Source organism: Eutrigla gurnardus, assembly GCF_963514095.1.
Source record: "Eutrigla gurnardus genome assembly, chromosome: 7".
NCBI classification, from domain to species: Eukaryota; Metazoa; Chordata; class Actinopteri; order Perciformes; family Triglidae; genus Eutrigla; species Eutrigla gurnardus.
This window is the reverse complement of record NC_139921.1, coordinates 1842317-1864859: the sequence shown is the minus strand read 5'-3', so window position 1 is coordinate 1864859 and position 22543 is coordinate 1842317. Positions and strand designations below refer to the sequence as shown.

The 22543-nt window shown below is 45.6% G+C and overlaps 2 protein-coding genes and 2 long non-coding RNA genes across 4 annotated transcripts in view; all 4 read right to left on the bottom strand.

Annotated features, from left to right (window-relative positions):
* Positions 1-22543, bottom strand: part of LOC311016207 (uncharacterized protein) — a 618931-nt gene that overhangs the window by 322866 nt on the left and 273522 nt on the right. The window lies entirely within an intron of this gene.
* Positions 1152-3358, bottom strand: LOC311016218 (uncharacterized protein). The gene is made up of 6 exons (XM_084013797.1): positions 3277-3358; positions 3074-3188; positions 2852-2941; positions 2158-2319; positions 1510-1689; positions 1152-1414 (listed from the first exon to the last, which is right to left on the bottom strand). The coding sequence occupies exons 1-6, from the start codon at positions 3355-3357 to the stop codon at positions 1209-1211; spliced, it is 834 nt and encodes a 277-aa protein (XP_083869923.1). The 5' UTR covers position 3358; the 3' UTR covers positions 1152-1208.
* LOC311016227 lies at positions 4695-5660 on the bottom strand. The gene is made up of 4 exons (XR_014597459.1): positions 5606-5660; positions 5288-5517; positions 4874-5052; positions 4695-4782 (listed from the first exon to the last, which is right to left on the bottom strand). It is a non-coding gene; the product is annotated as an uncharacterized lncRNA (long non-coding RNA).
* Positions 11294-12541, bottom strand: LOC311016226. Its single transcript, XR_014597458.1, has 4 exons — positions 12470-12541; positions 11900-12038; positions 11741-11815; positions 11294-11644 (listed from the first exon to the last, which is right to left on the bottom strand). It is a non-coding gene; the product is annotated as an uncharacterized lncRNA (long non-coding RNA).

Here is a 22543-nt window from a genome sequence, read left to right as displayed (position 1 = left end):
GACACAAAACAAAACATAGGCAAAAATGTAACAATCACACAATCTGCCTTGCTTCGTTGCCATCCTGCAAGTCTCTCCATAAGAGCATGAACAGAGAAAAAAATCTACTTAGATAACAGCATATGATAGACCTATAGACTATTGGTTAAATTTATTTGTTTCATTTGTTATTCATTCAAGACCTTAGAGTATAGGCCTAATGCTTACTACAGACTTACCTGAAAGGAACAACTCACACAATGGGACAAAACAGGAAACTAACTTAAATGAACAACAAACAATTGAGACATGACTGTAGTTGAAACAACAATTCACTTTACTGGGTGAAATCAACAAAGTCGGCTTTCTAGAGCTAAGAGATGCCCTCTTCAAAATAAAGACTATATATCTTCAGATAGAGAAGGTGTGTGTGAGTGTGAGAGAGTATTAATATACTAACATGTGGAAACACAAGCTGGAATAGCACACTGTTAGAAAGAGTAACAATGCAATATGTGAACAGCAGGAGATATGTAACGATACACAACTGCAGTGAAGCTATGTAGGGATGCAAAATAAATTTCGAAAATGTAATGATAGAAAAAAGAACAAGGTAATTTGTCATGTTTGACAGTTGTGAATCACCAGGCTAATGGGCTAACACAATGGATTTTTACAGCTTCAGAGGAATTTGCAATACATGCTTTAAACACAAAGACATCTTACAACAGCAGTAAAATAGCCTCAGGTTTCACATAGAAGTTATTACAGCACTGATGTTTGGGTTCAACACACTGTGAAGACAAGGGCGGTGGTGTAGTGGGTAGCACTGTCGCCTCACAGCGAGAGGGTCGCGGGTTAAACTCCCGGGCCGGGCCCTTCTGTGTGGAGTTTGCATGTTCTCCCCGTGTAAGCGTGGGTTCTCTCCGGGTTCTCCGGCTTCCTCCCACAGTCCAAAGACATGCAGGATGGGGATAGGTTCATTGGTGACTCCTAATGTCCCGTAGGTGTGAATGTGAGAGTGAATGGTTGTTTGTCTCTACATGTCGGCCCTGTGATAGACTGGCATCCTGTCCAGGGTGTACCCTGCCTTCACCCAATGACAGCTGGGATCGGCTCCAGCCCCCCCGCGACCCTGAATGCAGGATAAGCGGTAGAAAATGGATGGATGGATGGATGGACACTGTGAAGACATCTTCACAGTCATACATATCATCTCAATACAATAACTAGTCTCCCAGCTCCTCATCAGTTGAGGAAGTATTCTCTGAGTCTTCCTCTTCAGAGAAGTCATCTAAAGACAATGTTTGCAGTCCAACAATACTTCTGTATGTTGTGCGTGCTGTGGCCAGTTGTGCTTGAACTTCACACAATCTTCTCTTCAGCACACAGAGTAGTCCCTCACGTCCGTTCTCCATTAATCCCTCTGTACTGCCTGAGAATGTGACATTAAAAAAAGAAGAAGAAATAAGCCAAGTGGTTACCAGTGAAGCAAATTGAAGAAAAAGACAAACTTTTTATTGTCCTTACATTTCCTGTTGGTGTCTTCAGTTAGCTGAGAGGTAAGCTCTTCAATCAGTCCAGCAACACTCCTCATGTACTCCATGTGCTGCTTGACTTCACGAACCACAATAACTTCTTCTTCTTTCAGTCTAGCCAGCAGCATTACCTTGTCAAAAACCGTTTTTTTCTGCACCATATCGCCATGACCTGCAATACATTACATCAAAGTGTTATCTTACAACCTCCTATAAAAATATTGGGACAGGAAATATTTGGCATGCTTGACCCTTTCCACATCATACATTTTTGTCAACTCCAAACCACCTGTTGGGATCATTCCACTGGTAAACATGTTCACTAGTAACAGGTGATAATGATGATCATGCTCTGTCTTATTTATCCACAAACAGCGAACCAACTCATAAACAACCCTGTCCTAAACTGCTTACTACTGTGGGTGTACTACTACAATAGAGAAATAAACCCTGAAAGGACTAGGAGGAACCCCAGCGCTTTGCGAAAGGAGTTCGATCACAGCCATTTACAAATTACGGCATTCTTTTTTTTTTTGGCATATTGCCCAGTGTCTTTACATTTTTTACATCAGATTTCATATGTACATTCAGATGTGCATCAAACAATTTGTATTCATTGCATTTCAGAGGAAGTACTTACATTCCCATGGCCAGGAGTAGTTGTCCACAGCCAGGAGCTCATTGGGAGGAGGGAGTTTTTCAACTTCCCCCACAGTAGCATTGTGGGCATTGATGGCAACTTCCAGGGCTTTCTTCTCAACAGCAATCTTTCTTCTCAGTTGATGCCTTCGCTTATTCCCACCTACAATGAGAAACACAAAATGATAGTGAGCACTCACATGATGACCACACAAAAGCACCATACAACTATTTTGAAATAGAGGACAAAATTGGTAGGTCAGGACATCTCTGCACTTTGCAGAAATATTGGAAATACTGTCAAACGATTAAAAAAGTTAACTCGATTAATCGCATTACAATTCTGTGATTAATCGCTATTAATCACGATTAAAATACTAAATATTATATACACTATATGAATTGTATTTACTTCTATTCCTCCTTATAAAGTATTGAAGGGTGCAATTCATGTACCTAGTTTATCCATTAGAATTTAAGGATGCAATTTTAAAGATGTGAAAAACAATAACACATCCTAGTTTATTTTTTTGCATTCAAGACGGAAATACGAGACAAACCCTGTCCAGTAGTGATTCAAACATCAACAACATTTTTTTTTAATAAATGGCTTCACTGTTTTTACTATGTATAAATCAGTAGTGAATTAATTTTTTCCAAAAATCTGCATTACTAGTGGCCTTTTCTTGTCTCACCAGACTGACGATACAGCTGAAATTTTCGCTGTTTGATGCCCATATATAGCCCCTCGATGTTCCTCTGCAGGTCATTTTGGATTGTTGCTCCTTTGGAGGACAACAAACAAATTAATTCATGCCCATCTCAGTTTACAATCAGCCTCTTTTCAGATCCCCTGTACAAGAGCAGAGCCAAATGATTATTTAAAATATGCAATAAAATAACTTTTTTCAAAGTACCTGAGGTCCACTGCTGAACATCAGACACCCACTGCTGGACTGTGTCTTGCTGTAGAGATAACTCAGCGGTGAGTTTCTCCAGGTCCTTTGTTGCCTCTGTAATCCTTTGTACAGTCTGTCCAAAAGAAATATCTGTTAACAAATGCTGAGACAATTTAAAAACAAAAATGTGATTATACTGTACATATTTGCCTAGTTAGCACCTTGATGTATCTTTTGGCCAGTGTCCGGTCAAGGTTTTCTGCCTTTCGCTTGTTCCAGCCACTTGCCTGGATTGTTAGCATATCTGTGTGAACTAGAAACACAATGTATGTGCAGTAATTTAGGTTCACAGTGAGGAACAAAGGTCAGATACTACATTGATCATTCTCTGAAATTGCCATATAAATCTGGAAAGAATCATACACTTAGTTAATGTGTCAGAAGCTAAATTATTATAAAGAGAATCTTGATAAGTGTAAAAGTGCTGAACAGACAATTGTTTTGAAAAGGAGCACCTATGCATGGAACTCTAAAATGCAAAGGCCAAGCATCAGTGTTCAAACCCCTTCTCAGAAGGGGGAATATGGGAAATATTTAAGTCTGGGGCTGTGTGTCTACTCAGGAGTTGGACACCTGCAATGTCTCTATTGTAGAGAGGTCTGGTTTGGTCTATTTGGAGAAGGATTAATACATGATAATGACCCCAATCACACCTAAAAGCTCTGACAGAACCACTTCAAGACCAAAGACGATAATAAGAAATAGTGCTACATTCAAAACAAACAAAAAATATGTCTGCTTGTGGTCTCCATTTGGACACAACTATACATGACAAATGCTTACCGGCTTTTGACATGTACTTGGAACATATGGCTGCTCGGGAGAGGAAGCTGTTAACCTGTTCAACCTCCTCTCCGATTGTTGTTCCAGCTCCTTCTTGATTGCGTCCTCCCCATTTTAACTGTAACACATTTACATGAACGTTATCATTAGTAAAACAAAAAGTGGGGGCAGAGAACAGACAATCATAATGTGTGGTACAAATGGTAAGAAATACATCTGACTGTCATTATTACCTCACACATCCATGAATGCGCTTTTGCATGCATGATGGAGAGAAATGGGCGCATGTTCAGCAAGTCCTCCAACTCTGGACAGTGGTCCACAACTCTCTGCAGATATGGCCAATATTTGCAGACCACATCAGAGCAAAAAAACTGGATGGTCTGTGAAGCTAGATGTTTCTGGAGATATAATGGGTACGCAAATATTTCTCCACGGAACATATTCAGTCCCTTCAGCAAAACCCCATGACGGCAGACAGCAACTTCAACACCTTCCTCGTCTAGTTTGCTTGCAGATTTGTTGGCAGACTCTCGTGCTGCTGTCCACTGACCTGCACCACATCTCGCTTTGTCTGGATTCTTAAACAGATGACGGCAAATACAGACATTTCCACAGTTAGTTAAATTTTACCAAATAAGCTGTAAATCATGGTATTATGGCATTGGATACAGCAATGCCACTCTATTACTTAAATAAACCAAATAATGTTAAAATTTGAAAAAACAGGCTACAAGCATTCATAAAAAATTGAAATTTGAGGTGTTACACATGAAGAAATATAAATTTAGCTTACATGTCCAGTTGTTCCATGGATGTAATCAACAAAGGAGGACACCTCAGCATCACTGGCCAAAAAGACTCCATCAAAAAACCCATCAGGTCTTGAAAGAAATATATAGATGTGGGTTACATTTACAGTATAAAAGTAATTTGTGGCTCATTAGCATTTCATTGTACATGAATGTTACACACCCTGGTTGGCTTTTGAAACGATATAATTTGCGGTTCCCATCCACTGCAACTGCCAACATTGAGGGTGTGCATGCAGGGCACTGGAAATGCTGGACCTGGGACAGCTTGTCAACCTCAAATTTGGCATAGGCCCATTCGAGGAAGGCCCTCTGCATTGTGTCCCCACATATCTTACCACTCTGAGAGCAAAAGTGAAAAAACAACACAAAACAGTAAGTAACCCTGCAGTTATTAGTACACAACTGACAATGTGCCGAAGGTCGGTTTCACACTGTGGTCATGACGCAAAAAATGGCTCTGTCTGTCAAGAAATGTGTGCTGAAACTTTGGGGATTGTAAGAACAAGTCCTAACAATGAATCAGTTATTTAAAAGGTGATCTAAACAAGATAACTTAAATCATGAATCCACTCACTCGCCCGAAGAGTTTTGATCGACACTCGAGCATGCTGACAAAAGCTTGTCGCGACATCCCTGGGGCAGTGATTTTTAGATCCTCATACGTGGTGAACAAGTCCACCATGTACAAGGTCTCAAAATTGACAGTGGCTGGCCAGTAACCACTTTCAGCCAGATCACTTATGGTCACTGGCAAGGTTTTTCCACAGGAGCAGTTTACTGACGGGAGAAAGAGGTTGTATCTTCCTGAAATTCAGAGAAAAAAAAAATCTCTCAAAAATAAATAAATGAATAAAAAACAATATGAAGAAATAAAAAAAAATTAAAAAGTTACCATTCATTCCAATTAAAATAATTGGCTTTCCCTTGGAAAAGCTTGTTTGTCCAGTATAGCAGTCGCAGCAGGGAGCAACAATTGGTAACATGCAATCTAAAAAGCAGAATTAGTTTAGATTTAGAGTAAATGAAACCAAAAAGTCACCAACAGTGAGGGTGTTGTTTCTATCAAACAAAACCTCATCCAGCCTGTTTGTTGGAGTAAACCTGGGCTTCTATAAAAATGTAAAATAGTCTATATAACCTGAGACTTAAAAACTACCTTTTTCATGGGGGAAAATGGCGGACCACGGTACGGAGTAGACGTGTTTGTAGGGAGCTCCGCCTTCACACAATTAATTCACCTCACCCGAAAGATTTTGACTTATTTTTTTGCAGTCTTAAGCGATATAGACAAAATGTCAAGAAAAGCCAAGGGGCTCCGACTTGAAAAAAAAACCTTCGGAGAAGATTCTGTCGAAAATTACGTTCAGACGGAGATCACTGAAGAGGCTGATGCAATGGCAGCTAGCGCTATTGCTGCTAGCACTAGAGCCCAGACTACAAACGAAGATGTTTTGGCAGCAATACATAAGATGAAAAGTGCCGTGGATGAGAGGTTTGACGAGCTTAAGGAGTCCTTTTCCAGCCTTAATTCGGCTTTATCAGTCGTCAGTGAGCGTGTGTCTTCAACCGAGAATGCCGTGGAATCGCACGAGAAACGACTGGACGAGCTGGAGAGGCAACACGAGAGGCTAGCATCCCAGTGTAAGCTACAGGAGGCTAAGCTAGACGATCTGGAGGCTCGCTCCCGCAGACAAATATCCGCATTATCGGGATAAAAGAGAAAGCTGAAAACGGCAGGCCAACCGAGTTTGTCGCCAAGTTGTTACCAGAGCTGTTGGGAGAGGAGCATTTTGTTAGACCTGTGGATGTGGACCGAGCCCACCGAATCACGGCGCCAGGTAAAGACGGGAAACCGAGAGCTATCATCGCCAGGCTGCACGGCTTCCAGGTAAAGGAGCTGGTAATGAGGCTTGCGAGGGAGAAGGCACCGCTGCGGTACGATGGGCGTCCTGTGTTCATCTTTCCTGACCTAACGTCAGCGACCATGAAGAAACGGATGGCCTTTCAACACATCAGGGAGAAGTGCAGAGCCAGGAAAATACGGTGCGGTTTCAGGCACCCAGCGAGGTTCGTGGTTACGGCGAACGACAGCACGGGCACGTTTGACACCCCGGCCGAAGCCGAAAGATTCCTCAGTCGAGAGGCGAAGGACTGGGACAGAGACATCAGGTCCGGCCGGGATGTGGACTAATTTTTGACTGTTGAAATGACATTTGCATTGTGAATTGGGTGAGGTTAAATATGTTTTCGTTCCATTATTACTAATTCGTGAGGTGGAGTCCCCCCTTGAGTGGAGGGAGGTGAGTAGTTATACGCTAACGTTGGCCTATACTTGGCGCAAACGTTTAGCCTTGACTTCCTGTTTGGGGTATGGAAACGCCGCTTGTGGGGTGTGTTTTCCCTCTTTAGGCTGTTCGTGTGTTTGGTTTAACGTTCTTCCTTTCTCAGCACATCCATCCTCTTCGTTTATTGTATATTCCTTTTTGCCATGGTCATGTTACATTGTAGGTATTACTTATGTCAGGGGAGCCAAGTAAGCACAGTGACGTTGCATTAGTCAGCTGGAATGTAAGGGGGATGAATACCCCACTCAAGAGAGGAAACGTGTACGCACATTTACGTACACTCAAAGCAGATATCTGTTTCCTTCAAGAAACGCATATTAAAAAAACAGCAGTTAAAATATTATGTCCTTCGTGGGCATCACATGTCTTCCAATCAAATTTCAGTACAAAAACGAGAGGAGTAGCAATCCTTATTAAGAAAAAAATACCTTTTGTGCATTCACGAACTATTTCTGATGATAGAGGCAGATACTTATTAGTTGAAGGGGAGCTAAACTCAGTACCAGTAACTTTGATAAATGTGTATGGGCCCAATTTTGATGATCCGGTTTTTTTTCAGAAGCTTTTTAACAATATATCTAATACGTCAAACAGAAATCTAATCTTAGGTGGAGACCTAAATTGTGTTTTGGATTCTGTTCTTGATAGGCAACACCCCCAAATGAATCCATCTAAGAGCAGTATAACCCTCAATAATCTCATACAGTCTCATAATCTGGTGGATATTTGGAGGCTTCTTAACCCTGCAGGGAGAGATTACTCCTATTTTTCAGCGGTTCACAAGTCTTATTCGAGGATCGATTATTTCATATTGGATTCTAAATTACTGTCACAAGTAGCAGACTGTATTTATCACAATATTCTCATATCAGATCATGCCCCAGTCACTTTAAAGCTTAAATTGAATCCTAGACAAGGTGAATACAACTGGCGCCTAAATAACACCCTACTGAAAGACAAGGAATTTTGCTCCTATCTTTCAAGCAAAACAGATTTATACATAAATACTAACGACACTGGCGAAGTTGACGATTCCACGCTTTGGGAGGCAATGAAGGCTGTTCTTAGGGGCCATATAATCTCCTATGAAGTAGCAGAGAGAAGAAAATCTAAAGAAAAGTTAACTGAAATAGATAATCAACTGTCTGAGCTATACAAGGAGAGTAGTAAACCTGAGACATTAAGGAAGATCACTGCATTAAAGTATGACTATAATTCTATACTGTCCAAGAATGTTTCACGCTTGCTGGCCCAAGTTAGACAAAAGTATTTTGAGTTCGGTGATAAGCCCCAGAGATTACTGGCCCGTCAGTTAAAGCAATCTCAGGCCTCCAGGGCCATACATTCTATCAGGACGAATGATGGGGCCCTCTTGACAGATCCTGGAAAAATTAATAAGTGTTTTGCTAGTTTTTATGAGGGTATCTATCAGTCACAGGGTGAACCTGATTATGGAGTGATGGAAGAATTTTTTGAGAATCTGGGATTGCCTGAACTATCGGGAGAATCTTCTTCCTCACTAGATGCAGATATTAATTTGAATGAGATAAAAGAAGTGATTTCCTCTTTTCCCAACAATAAGGCAGCAGGACCTGATGGCTTTAGTATGGAATTTTTCAAGTTGTTTAGCTCTAAACTATCGCCTCTCATACTACGCATGTTAAATCACTCGATGCTGAGCTCTAGATTACCTCCAACTCTATATAAGGCAAATATTTCACTTATCCCCAAACCTGGTCGTGACCCTAACCTGGTCTCTTCATATCGCCCTATCTCTTTGCTGCCTATTGAAACCAAAATCCTAGGGAAAGTCTTAGCTAACAGATTAAAAGAGCACATTTGTTCTATTATCCATCCCGACCAAACAGGTTTTATGCCAGGTAGACATATGTATTTCAATTTACGCCGCTTATTCCATGTTTTGTTTACAGAACATACAAAGGAAGCTGTAGTGATCTCTTTAGATGCGCAGCGCGCATTTGACCAGGTGGAGTGGCCCTATATGCTGTTTACGTTGAAAAAATTTGGATTTGGACCTTCCTTTATGAAGTGGATTGAGCTAATCTATTCACACCCTACTGCCTCGGTTATTACCAACCAAAATATTTCATGCCCTTTTGAGATCAATCGTGGGACCCGTCAGGGGTGTCCCCTTTCTCCTTTTTTATTCTCTATAATTATTGAACCACTAGCTACCAGTATTAGAAAAAGCTCTTTAATATCTCCTATTGACATGAATGGACAGGAACATCATATTTCGCTATATGCGGATGACATTCTTTTGTTCATTTCTCGTCCTCAAACATCAATTCCCCATCTTTTAACATTAATTAGTAACTTTGGAAAACTCTCTGGATTTTCTGTAAACTGGGACAAAAGCGAGATAATGCCAATTTCTGAGGAAGTTGATATAACATATATACAGTCCACTCCCTTTAAAAAGGCTTTTGAGGATTTTTCATATCTTGGTGTAACTGTGACAAAAGATCCTGAGGAGCTCTTACGGAAGAATTGGCACAACAAGATTGAGCAACTCAAGCAGGGTATACATTTCTGGAAGACTCTCCCTATTTCTCTAGCAGGAAAGATAAATGCAATTAAGATGATTGTACTGCCACGTTTCCTGCATCTCTTTCAGTCTATTCCATGTTTTATTCCCCAATCTTACTTTAAACAATTGGATTCAATTATTATACCTTTTATTTGGAACTACAAAGCCATTAGGATTTCCAAAAAACATCTATGTAAACCTACAAATGCTGGAGGTTTTGCTTTACCGAACTTTAAAATGTATTATTGGGCGGCTCATCTGTCTATACTTGCTTGGTGGAGAAGAGGCCCCCCCTCTTCATCATATTGTTGCCCTGCGTGGTTATGTATAGAACGATCGCTTTGTAAAAAGACCTCCTTGCTGGCACTGCTCAACAGCCCCACCAAAGCCAAGAAGCCATACTACAGTAACAGCTTTGTAATTAATGGCACCATACGCATATAGGAACAGATAAGAATGCATATCAAGGCCCCAAATATATACATTGATACTCCAATTTGTGAGAATCACGCTTTTACACCTGGCCTGAACGATGTAGTTTTCTCTGCTTGGAAACAGAGGGGCATTAGTATCGTGAGTGATCTGTATACTGAAGGGAAGTTTGCCTCATTTACACAACTACAGACTATTTATAATATTCCTGCCTCAAGCTTTTTCAGATATTTACAGATAAGAGATTTTGTTAAGAAAAATGTACCAAAATTCGAAGTTCTGAACAAACATGATATTCTCGAGGCGATGAATAGATTTGACCCGGCCACACGAGGGGCAGTTTCCTTTTTTTATGGAATCCTTCATGAGAGAGCTCTGCTGAGTACGGAGGTTTATAAAAAGGCATGGGCAGATGAGTTGAATATGGGGTTGAGTGACGAGAGTTGGGAGGAATGTCTACGTAATGTACATAAATGTTCAGTTAACGTGAGACACAACCTTATACAATTCAAAATATTGCATAGACTTCACTATTCACAGGAGAAGCTACATAGATTTTATCCTGCTGTTTCACCCATGTGTAATCGATGCAAATCCATGATAGGTAGTCTTGCACACTCCTTCTGGTCATGCAGTAAACTTCATTCATACTGGAAAAGCATTTTTCACTGTTTTTCTGAGGCTTTTGGAAAAAGTCTGGTACCCAGCCCGCTCGTTGCGATTCTGGGAGCTACAAGTCTACTACCTTCTACCAACAAACACGAGAAGAAGGCTATTCAATTCGGGATGGTTATTGCGAAAAAACTGATTTTGCGTATGTGGAAAAAGGACTTTGTGCCGACGTTTGACTTGTGGCTGGGAGAAATGTCCAACACACTACATCTTGAGAGACTGAGGCTTTATAACGAAGATAGAGGAGAAGTATTCGACAAGACATGGGACCCTGTACTGAGATACCTTAAAGGGCAAGACCTACAAACTTAACGCTTCACTGTGCACAGATGTATATGAGTTTGCATATACTTCATTTTGTTATTTTATTTATTCATAGATGTTTCCCTTTTGTCATTAGCCTTATTGCCTAACTATGACCATGGACTGATACCTTAACTCTGGATGTGCTATGTTCTGTATGTTATATCTTTCTTTTCTATGTTCTTCTTCTCTCTTTGTTTCTCTATCTTTTGAAAAATAATAAACATATTTATAAAAAAAAATTAAAAAAAACTACCTTTTTCATGATAGGAGAATTTCCCTTCTTCATGCTGCTGAACAAAAGTGGATGGCGGCAGGTGTCTGAAAAACCCCTCCACCATGGATGCTCTGTTATGAAGGACCAGGGCCTCATGTGTGGAAAGGTCACAGGCTGTGCAGTAGAGTGATCGCGGTAAACAGTCCCTACACATCACTACTGCAGCCTTGTGTCCACAATGATGGCAAACCCCCTCCTTGGGCTTCTCAGATGACAACATATTGTTCACCATGAAGGGCCTCATCACTCTCCAATTCTCCAGAGAGGAAGTTTGCCTGTTCCTCCAGTGTGAGGGGAGAGGTTGTTCGGCACCACTTCCCAAGAGGTCTCGGACATCTTGAATGAGGGAGTCTGAAAATGAAAAGGGAAGAAGGCAATGGTAAATCTGGGCAATTACCACATAACAAATAAGGAAACAAGTATTAAGGGAAAAAAGAAAAAAAAAACCTAAATTGATGATCACAGTTTCTCCACTTGTGTCGGTAGACGGAGCAGAGGGGAGTGTTGCGCTTGCTGAAGACACTGCAAAAGTATGAATATCCATTTAGAACTTGCTCAATGAATAATGAATGCAACTACTGATGAAAAGACAAACAAAAAACCAACCAGTGGCTGAATCTCGCTTTCGTTTCTCCCCAGCTCTACATCTTTTTGGCAGAGGTTGACCATCTTTGTCCTCATCAAGCCAAACACACGGCTTTGTGGATTTTTTTGACCCTCCTTTTGTGTGTCCATGCTGATCCACCTAAATAAACAATTCAGCCACAGAATAACCCACCGCCCCCCAAGGTTATTGCCAGCTACAAACATCGCATTATATAAAAACCAATAGTAAAAATTCAGTCTAATTGTTGTGGTCCTGTACTGTAATGACAGATCTAGAAAACCCTTTCTACATTAAAAAAAGAAAGTGAAACATTATGACACAATATTGAATGGAACTCCCATTGGCTATAAGCGTTCACACCAGCCGCCTGAATGGCGTGTCATCGCGCCAATTACATTGATTTTCAATGTAGAGTTGCCGCTCAATTCGCGTCTATCGCGCTTGGTGTGAACGCAGAATTATTGTGAACTCAGTTCAGCACTAGCTTGCATTTAAATATAAAGACATTAAACCAGGTAGCCTTGTAATTAGCAGTATGATTTTTCCATCAATGAGATAATGTTATTTACCTTGCACCCATCCAGGAAAGCATCAACCAGGAATATGGCATCGTCAGGTTCAAGATGATTCATTTATTTAGCTCGGTCAAGTTGTTTTACCACGCTTCCTTTTCCTCCTCTTTTACCTTTTCCAGATAATTTCTAATATATAATACGTAGACTGGCTGTGCCTTTTCCGGCTTCTTCTCCCTCGTTTCTTCTTCTTCGTTTCTTCTGCTTCTTCTTCTTCTTCTTCTTCTTCGTGGGGCCCTAACGCGTAAAGGTCAAAACCCACCAATGCGATCGCACCACACAGGAAGTTAAATGCACAGAGGATCCGGTAGATTTCGAAATAAAACACAGCGGACAAACATCTGATCGTAAATCATCACTTTATCAACATTAGTTCCTCCCGTGCCATGTATTGATCAGCAAATCAACCTCAGACGCAACGCATGCAGTGGGCGAGGGTTTGAACCGTCAGACGGAGCGAAATCGCAAGGGAGTCCTATGTGAAATCTGGGGCCACTGCTAATGCTAGGTGATAGCAGCGTCCATAGCCACCAAAACGTTGCAGTGTCACATTATCCTGGCGAGATCTGAAAATTCTTCACAAAAACGAGCAAGCGAGTGATTATGTACATTCACTGAGTAAATACTATGAAAATAAAATATATGTTTCTCGCTAGAAATGTAATCAAAACGCATTTTTATGCAGAAACTAACTCAAAATATTGGTTTTTCCACTAAAAATGAGAGAAACGTCAGCCATGTTTTTTGTTCTCACGGCCGGAATCTTGAAGGTCACGTGACTTGGACGCAAACCAATAGGAAGAGTATAAGCAGAAAAATGTAACAGTAACACAAAAAAGGGGCCATTATTGTAGTCCCTCTACGTTTTTGCACTTTGGACCAACGTAGCCAAGGTACGTTTTTCTATGAGACTGGGTTGCGTGACACCAGTTATGCAGCCCCTCAGGCGCCTGCCACTCACCTTCCGGGAGGGCGTCACTGCAGAGCTCACCTCCCTGCTAGAAGAGGGCATCATCGAGCCAATAAATGCAGCACCTTGGATCTCAAACCTGGTGGTCGCACAGAAAAAGTCAGGGGGCCTCCGGGTCTGTGTGGATCTGCGACAGGTCAACAAAGCTATCATTCCAGACAAATATCCTTTACCTACAGCTGAGGAGCTCACCTCTCTTTTCCATGGATCAACGGTCTTCACAAAGTTGGATTTACGCCAGGGCTACCTGCAAGTTCCCCTTCACCCGGCCAGCCGGGACCTGACAGCATTTGTGACACACGCTGGGGTGTTCAGGTACACACGCATGCCGTTTGGTCTTAGCTCTGCCCCCAGCTGCTTCCAAAAGGTCATGTCTACAATTTTCGCTGGGGTCCCGGGGACAGCAGTTTACCTGGACGACATTGTGGTGCATGGGCCAGACCAAGCCACCCACGATGCCCGCTTACACAGAGTGTTTGTGGCCCTCACCAAACATCACCTGACACTGAACGGGGAGAAATGTCTCTTCTCAGTACCGACTGTGGACTTTATTGGATTCCGCCTCTCAGCTGATGGCATTGCATCTCTCTCCTCCAACATTGACGCAATACAACGCATCCCTGAACCAACCTCCATCACACAGGTTGCATCGTTCCTAGGAATGACGGCTTATTATTTGCGTTTCCTGCCCAACTACTCACAAACGACAGCACCCCTCCGCCAGCTCCTGAAGAAGGAGGAGCCGTGGGCTTGGTCACCACAGTGCTCTGAGTCATTTTCCATGCTGAAAAAACAATTAACCTCACCTCCTGTCCTCGCCCATTTCAGCCTCTCAAGCCCAACCTTCATCACCTGCGACGCCTCCACTGCTGCAGTTGGAGCTGTCCTGTCGCAGCTTCATGACGGCACGGAGAGGCCAATCGCCTTCGCATCTCGGGCCCTGACACCCACTGAGCAGCGGTACTCCGTGGGTGAACGTGAAGCATTGGCCTGTGTGTGGGCGTGCGAGAGGTGGCACATGTATGTCTATGGCCGTCATTTCACCATCAGGACGGACCACCAGGCCCTCACAACAGTGCTCTCCACGTCAGGTTCGGGACACAAGCCTCTCCGACTCCATCGCTGGGCGGAACGCCTCCGCCAGTACCACTATGACCTCATCTTCACACCGGGCAGGGAAAACGTGGTGGCAGATCTCCTTTCTCGCTCCATCGCAGCCCCAAACCCTTCTGTACCATCACACGATGAAGAACCAGCTCTCATCCAAGCGCTCTATGCACCATTGCAGCCAGTAGTCACACTGGAGGAACTGAACACTGAATCAGGACGAGACCCGATACTATCCTAGCTGTGCACCTACATCAGAAACGGCTGGCCGTCCCACATCCCAGAAGAGTTGAAACCGTTTGCTCGGGTGAAAGATGAGCTCTCCTGCTGGGCAGACACGTGTGTCTCGAGGGGGCTCTGCACCGTCGTCCCAAACACTTTGCGTGCACGTGTCCTGTCAATGGCACATGAGGGTCACCTGGGAATCATGAAACTCAAGCAGCGGTGCCGTGAGTTGGTGTGGTGGCCAGCCATCGACCGCGATATTGAACATCTGGTCCAGGACTGCTCAGCGTGCCTCCTCAGTGGGAAAACCGGACCCCCTTCAACCCCTCCCCTGCAACCGCTCCCCTGGCCTTCACGTCCCTGGGAACATGTACAGCTGGACATCTGTGGGGAAATCCATGGCCGTGGTGTTCCCCACCACCAGCGCTTCCTGGTGGTCGTTTATGACCTCCACTCTAAGTGGCCGGAGGTTGTGCCAGTGGGGACGGTGACGTCGCACGTCATGGTTCGGATACTGGATGGCCTCTTTGCCCGCTGGGGCGTGCCTCGGGCCATAACAACAGATAATGGCCCGCAGATGACATCTGCGGAGTTCTCTGACTTTCTTGCCAGCAGGGGTGTCAAGCACATCCGAACCGCTTTTTACCACCCACAGGCCAACGGTGGAGTAGAGCGTTTTAATGCAACACTGAAGAACGGGATTCGTGCACACCTGGCCCAAGGCTGTGCATTCGAGGAGGCACTCAACCAGACCTTGCTGCACTACAGAGCGAGCCATCACTCCACCACGCTTGTGTCACCAGCGTTTCTGATGCTCGGACGAGAATTGGGACTGCCATTACACAGGCTCCGAGCACCAAATAGTGACTTTCCCATGCCCTCCCTGGCCCGAATCCGAGGGACTGTTGCTGCACGGCAGCAGAAGACGAGGGAAAGGGTGGACAAGAAGTGCAGGGCGAGGCCACCGTCCCTTCAGGTCTCAGACTGGGTCAGGGCTCGACAGCCGCAGCGACACAACAAGTTGGCCTCGTTCTGGTCCCAACCCAGACAGATCAGTCGCCTTCTTGGCCCCGCCACATTTCTGCTCGACGACGGATCACGGTGGCATGCTAGTAGGCTGAGGAAAGTCCCAGCACCCCTCTCTGAGCACTTGGCCACGGCACGAGCCCAGTCACCATTCCCCTACAACATGGCCACTGATCCGGGCCCACCCCCGGCCCCGGTCCCACCCCCCGCAGCACCACGCCAGGAGGTTGTGGTGCCGGACCCGAGGCCGGTGCGGGCCAGGGCTCGGCCTGTTGCCTTGCAGGACTATGTCACGAATTACCATGCTTAGTCTAGCGGTTGTCTTCACAGATTCTTGCCTAGTACATTTTGATATCTTGATTAGATGTTCAGTTTTCTTGACGAATGTTTGGGTTGGTTGTTAGTTGGGGTGGTATGCTGTTTGCTTTTCGTGGGGGGAGGAAAATGTTATGTTCTAATAACATGGTCACACTGTGATACATGGGTTTGCTGTATGTTGCTAAATAGTGGTTACGGTTCCTTTAAGAGACTGTGTGATTATTATGGGATGCGACGTGACGTGTAATGCGCACGCATTGTAAAAACAGTTGATCTACACATGAGACTGAAGTAAAGAAAGGCAGTGTATGTTCTGAAGCAACACGTGTGCGTGTCAGTCTTTCACACACAACACTTCCATCATCTTCCTCTCTGTCCTCTTGTCCGCTTCCATCATCTTCCTCTCTGTCCTCTTGTCCACTTCCATCATCTTCCTCTCTGTCCTCTTGTCCGCTTCCATCATCTTCCTCTCTGTCCTCTTGTCCACTTCCATCATCTTCCTCTATGTCCTCTTGTCCGCTTCCATCATCTTCCTCTCTGTCCTCTTGTCCACTTCCATCATCTTCCTCTATGTCCTCTTGTCCACTTCCATCATCTTCCTCTCTGTCCTCTTGTCCACTTCCATCATCTTCCTCTCTGTCCTCTTGTTCACTTCCATCATCTTCCTCTCTGTCCTCTTGTCCACTTCCATAATCTTCCTCTCTATCCTCTTGTCCACTTCCATCATCTTCCTCTCTGTCCTCTTGTCCACTTCCATCATCTTCCTCTCTGTGTTCTTGTCCACTTCCATCATCTTCCTCTCTGTCCTCTTGTCCACTTCCATCATCTTCCTCTCTGTTGTCATGTCCACTTCCACCATCTTCCTCTCTGTCCTCCTGTCTCTCCCTATCCACTTCTTCGTAAGTGTCACGGAGTGAGCCGTGACACTTACGCTAACCACAGACACTGTCACACGCGTTTCAACACGCAATATATTTCTAAACATTCATTCATCTGTTAACACAACATTGTACCAGTAACAAACCACTCATACACACAAGGTCGTTTTTGCAATTTAATGTTGAAGCGAACGTACAAACACATTGATATTCCTGTAGACTCACTGCCAACTCCAATCACTTCCTTCTTCTCGGGCGAAACCGAGGGACTGGTTCACTGTGCAGATATTGCGGGGGTCGCGCGCTCTGGGCAGCGCATACTATGTTGGCGGGGGTGTTTTACCAGGTTTGGGGGAAATGTAGTTTATTATGTGTAGAAGGGGTTTTGTGTACTTAAAATTATTTTGGGTGTTTATGTGTTTTGTGTTTGTTATTTTCAGTTGTTTATTTTCATGTGGAAAGTTGTTATTTAGTTAATTGATTTATGTTTGCAACTGGGCTCGTCTTTGGGGGAGGAGCTGGGTATAGAAGGCCGGTAGAATGCTCCAGACGGGAATTGTAGTGAGGATGTCTCGCTGTAAGGTACGGTTGGCTGTAGTTCAGTTTTGTTCAGGGTCCACTCTAGGGATTTAGCCTGGCAAACTTGAAGCCATTTTGTTTTGCATGTTGCAACTTTTGTTTTGTTTAGGCTATTTTCTGCATTTGACTTTATTTTGGGACGCTGTAAATATTTGCACATTTTGAAAGGAAAAGTTTAAGAAAAAAGGAAAATAAAAAGGGTTATTTGTGGAAAAGAAGTTGCCTCTGTCCTTATCCACTTCACCGCCGACCAGTCCTGCAACATGTGGTGTCAGAAGTGGGATTTGGAGTGGTAGAGACGAAGACAAAGACAAAGGCAGAGGCAAAGAAGAAGATGACGACCAGGAAGGCAACCAACAAAACCAATGAAGAACCACCACCACCAGCAGCAGCGGCAGCAGCAACCGCAGCAGTTGGGGGTGATGCAGAGGCGACAGCAGCAGCAGCAAGAGCTGCCGCCAACGCAGCTGATTCTTCACTGGACCGGCTGGCAAGAATGTTCGAGTCCTTCATGATGGTGCAGCGAGCCAGAGATGAAAAGCTGGAGAAAGAGTCTAGCCGGCAAGCCCAGCGGTTTTCCGTCCTTACCCACCAGGTGACCCAACTCCAGCTGGATGTGGAGGCGGGGAGAGAGAGAGGGAGCACGCCGGTTCCTTCTCGCAGTTTAACACCTGAGCCGCCCGCAGCCACCACCAGAGGGGGTAAGACGCCATACAAGCTGAAGATGCCAAAGCTTGAAGAGACAGACAACATCGACCATTATCTGACGACGTTTGAGAAGCTGGCAGCAGCCTGTGAGTGGCCGAAGGAGGACTGGGCAATCCACCTCATACCACTGCTAACAGGCAAAGCCAGGAGCGCCTTCATTGCAATGGACCCTGGAAACAACATGGACTTTGACAAACTGAAGGAAGCCATTTTGAAAAAATATGAAATTAATGCAGAGACGTACCGCTCACAATTCAGAGCAATGGACACCAACCAAGACGAAACACCACAAGAACTTTAGATACGTCTGAAAGACCTGTTTTGTAAATGGGTGAAGTATGACACCTGCAGCAAAGAGGCCCTCATGGAGACCATGGTGCTGGAGCAATACCTGCATGTTCTCTATCCAGAGGTGAGGACCTGGGTCAAAGAACGTGACCCGAAAACAGCAGCAGATGCCGCCACCCTGGTGGAGAACTTCGTCGCCGCACACAAAGGCTCCAAGAGGTACCGCTACGCTGGAGTGCTGGACCGCCAACCCTGGGGTAAGTCTGATGGTGTTGGTAGTGGACGTGGTTCTGGTGCGCCCCCTAACTACAGTAGGAACACCCCACCCCCTCCCCATAGCAGGGTTAAGCCCCAAGGTTTTTCATGCTTTAACTGTGGTGAGGACGGTCACAAGAGCCCCGCTTGCCCCCTCAGAAAGCCCAAGCAGTCCCATTTGTGCTATGTACCCAACCCTAGCCCACCCGTTAAGAAACAGCAGAGCAGAGATCCCGTCATTTCTGTAGAGCTAAATGGTAAACCCACCACGGCCCTAGTTGACACAGGCTGCACACAGACATTGGTTCAGGCAGATTTGGTCCCCCTTGAGTTTCGAAATGAAAATGACAAGCTGACTATCTGTTGTGTTCATGGTGATAAAAGTGAACACAGTACAGCAGATGTGTATGTCAGAGTAGCTGGCCAGACGTATTTGCTCAAGGTGGGGCTGGTCCCCGAACTGCCATACCCAATTTTGCTAGGCCAGGACCTCCCTGTGTTGCCAGACCTGGTAGGGAAAACTGCTTTAAGCTATGTGGTGACTAGAGCTATGGCTAAGGCTAAACCGGATGACATGACAGACTTTCCTTTTTATGGTGAGGAGGTTCCAGCTGAGCCAGCTTGCACCAGAGAGGAGCGATGTGATAAGCGCAGAGAGACAGTGCGAGACATCGTAGCGCAGTCAGGCCTACAGAGTGTGTCAGATGTTGATCCCCCTAGCTTATCTGATAATGATGTACGCTTTTCTGGTGATGTTGCTGTAGTGCAGCGTGCTGACCCAACACTAGCCAAACTGTTCAAAAAGGCAGAAGAGGGTTCTTGCTTTGTCCCAGCCCTTGGCAATTAATCTTTTATCCTGCAAAATAACATGCTGTACAGACAGAGTGAAGATGGTTTGCAGCTTGTTGTGCCAGAGCAGTACAGACAGCAAGTGTTAGAGTTAGGACACACAATCCCATGGGCAGGTCATCTGGCACACATGAAGACACTACAACGCATTAGCAAACGCTTTTACTGGCCTGGAATGTTTGTGCAGGTGAAAAATTACTGCAGGTCATGTCCCCGATGTCAGCTAGTTGGAGGGAAAGGTTTTGCACGTGCCCCATTAGTGCCACTCCCTGTAGTTGACACCCCTTTTGAGAGGATAGGGGTAGATGTAGTTGGTCCCCTGGAAAAGAGTAGGTCAGGGAACCGCTTCATTTTAGTAATTTGTGATTACACTACCAGGTATCCCGAGGCCTTCCCCCTTAAAGTTGTCACTGCTAAGCAAGTTGCATCTTGCCTACTCCAACTCTTTTCCAGAGTAGGGATTCCCCGTGAGGTGCTAACTGACCAAGGCCCCAACTTCATGAGCAGAACCCTGAAACAAGTTTATGACCTGTTAGGGATAAAGCGCATCAGAACCACTCCCTATCACCCACAGACTGATGGACTTGTCGAGCGGTTCAATCAGACCCTGTTGAACATGCTCCGACGGTTTGTGGATGACAGTGGACAAGAGTGGGACCAGTGGCTACCCTACCTGTTGTTCACATACAGGGAGGTCCCCCAAGAGTCGACAGGGTTCTCGCCTTTCGAACTGCTGTACGGACGTCAGGTGAGGGGCCCACTGGACGTACTGAAGGAGACCTGGGAAGGAGAGACAGCGGAGCAGACTGACATCATCTCCTACGTCTTGAAGATGAGGGAGAAGCTGACTGCTGTGACCGCCATGGCTCAGGACAACCTCCGCAAGTCCCAAGATCGACAGAAGGCGTGGTATGACCGGTCTGCCCGCACACGCAGCTTCCAGCCTGGTGATCGGGTCCTGCTGTTGTTGCCCAGCTCAGACAACAAGCTGTTGGCAAAATGGCAGGGGCCCTACACCGTGGCGCGCAAGATGGGAGAAGTGACCTATGAGATCGACATGCCAGACCGTCGAAAGAAACATCAAGTCTTCCATGTCAACATGCTGAAGCGATGGAACGAGCGGGCGGAGCCAGAACTGCAGTCAGAGCCGCAGCAGGAGGCGTCAGTGCTGTTCATCCGAGCAGTCGAGGAGGAGGAAGAGGACAGCGAACAGTATCTGCCAGGCCGGGAGGAGGACAGCCAACTGGACATCAGCCATCTGCCAGAGGAACGCCAGCGTGACCTCTACAGCATCCTGCCAGGGGGCCTCTTCACTTATCGACCTGGGCGGACGGAGCTGGTCGAGCACCAGGTGGTGCTCAAGGACGATAATCCCGTGCGGCAGCCTTGCTACAGGGTGCCAGAGCGACTGCTGCCGGTCCTGAAGGAGGAACTGGACATGATGCTTCAGCTGGGGGTCATCGAGCCATCCTTCAGCGAATGGAGCAGCCCAGTTATCCTCGTTCCCAAGAAAGATGGCAGCCTGAGATTCTGCTTGGACTTTCGCAAGGTCAACATACAAGCAAAGTTTGACCCGTACCTTAGCACACTGGACCTGTGCAAAGGTTATTGGCAGGTGCCACTGGCAGAGGGCAGCAAAGAGCTCACTGCCTTCAGAACGCCATTCGGGCACTTCCAGTTCACCGTTCTACCCTTCGGCCTGCATGGGGCACCAGCGAGTTTCCAGCGCCTGATGGACAGAATCCTCAGGGGGACGGAGGGCTTTGCTGCCGCCTATCTTGATGATATAGTGATCTACAGCGCCACCTGGGAGGAGCACCTCCAACATCTGCAGCAGGTCCTCTCCTTGGTTAAGGAGGCGGGCCTCACCATCCACCCAGACAAGTGTGCCTTGGCTAGGGAGGAGACCTCCTACCTGGGCTATGTGCTGGGCAGAGGTGTTATCCGTCCCCAGGTGGGGAAGGTGGAAGCGATCCTGTCTGCAGAGCGGCCAACCACCAAGAAGCAGGTGCGGTCGTTCTTGGGTCTTGTGGGTTGGTATAGGCGCTTCATACCGAACTTTTCGGAGAAGGCGTCTGTGCTGACAGAGCTGACCCGCAAGAACCAACCCAACAAGGTGGAGTGGACCGAGGAGTGCGAGAGCGCATTCCGGGACTTAAAGGACTCGTTGTGTCAAGAGCCTGTGCTCCTCAGTCCAGACTTCGAGCGCCAGTTCACGGTGCAGACAGATGCGTCTGAGCGTGGCCTGGGTGCAGTACTCTTGCAGGGGGATGAAGGACAGCTGCGGCCAGTGGCTTACATTAGCCGTAAGCTGCTACCCAGGGAGCAGAACTATTCAACTGTAGAGAAAGAGTGCCTTGCTATAAAATGGGCACTGGACCCTTTCAGGTACTATTTGTTGGGGCGCAAATTTGTACTTGAAACTGACCACAGAGCGTTGTCCTGGTTGGGGAGTATGCAGGACACCAATGCCAGGATCACCAGGTGGTTCTTGGCCATGCAGCCTTTTGACTTTGATGTTCTGTACAGGCCAGGGAAGATGAACTGCACAGCTGATTTCCTGTCTAGAATGCCACAGGGGGCATTTTCAGAAGGGGGGGGAAATGTCACGGAGTGAGCCGTGACGCTTACGCTAACCACAGACACTGTCACACGCGTTTCAACACGCGATATATTTCTAAACATTCATTCATCTGTTAACACAACATTGTACCAGTAACAAACCACTCATACACACAAGGTCGTTTTTGCAATTTAATGTTGAAGCGAACGTACAAACACATTGATATTCCTGTAGACTCACTGCCAACTCCAATCACTTCCTTCTTCTCGGGCGAAACCGAGGGACTGGTTCACTGTGCAGATATT

What these genes read in the sequence shown, in the direction of transcription:
- LOC311016218 (XM_084013797.1), bottom strand. Translation starts at nt 3,357, where the DNA reads ATGCTAACAATCCAGGCAAGTGGCTGGAACAAGCGAAAGGCAGAAAAC. An exon ending in TGGCCAAAAGATACATCAAG is followed by an intron (nt 3,189 to 3,276) that starts GTGCTAACTAGG and finishes TCTTTTGGACAG; the next exon opens with ACTGTACAAAGGATTACAGA. An exon ending in TGTTCAGCAGTGGACCTCAG is followed by an intron (nt 2,942 to 3,073) that starts GTACTTTGAAAA and finishes TGTCCTCCAAAG; the next exon opens with GAGCAACAATCCAAAATGAC.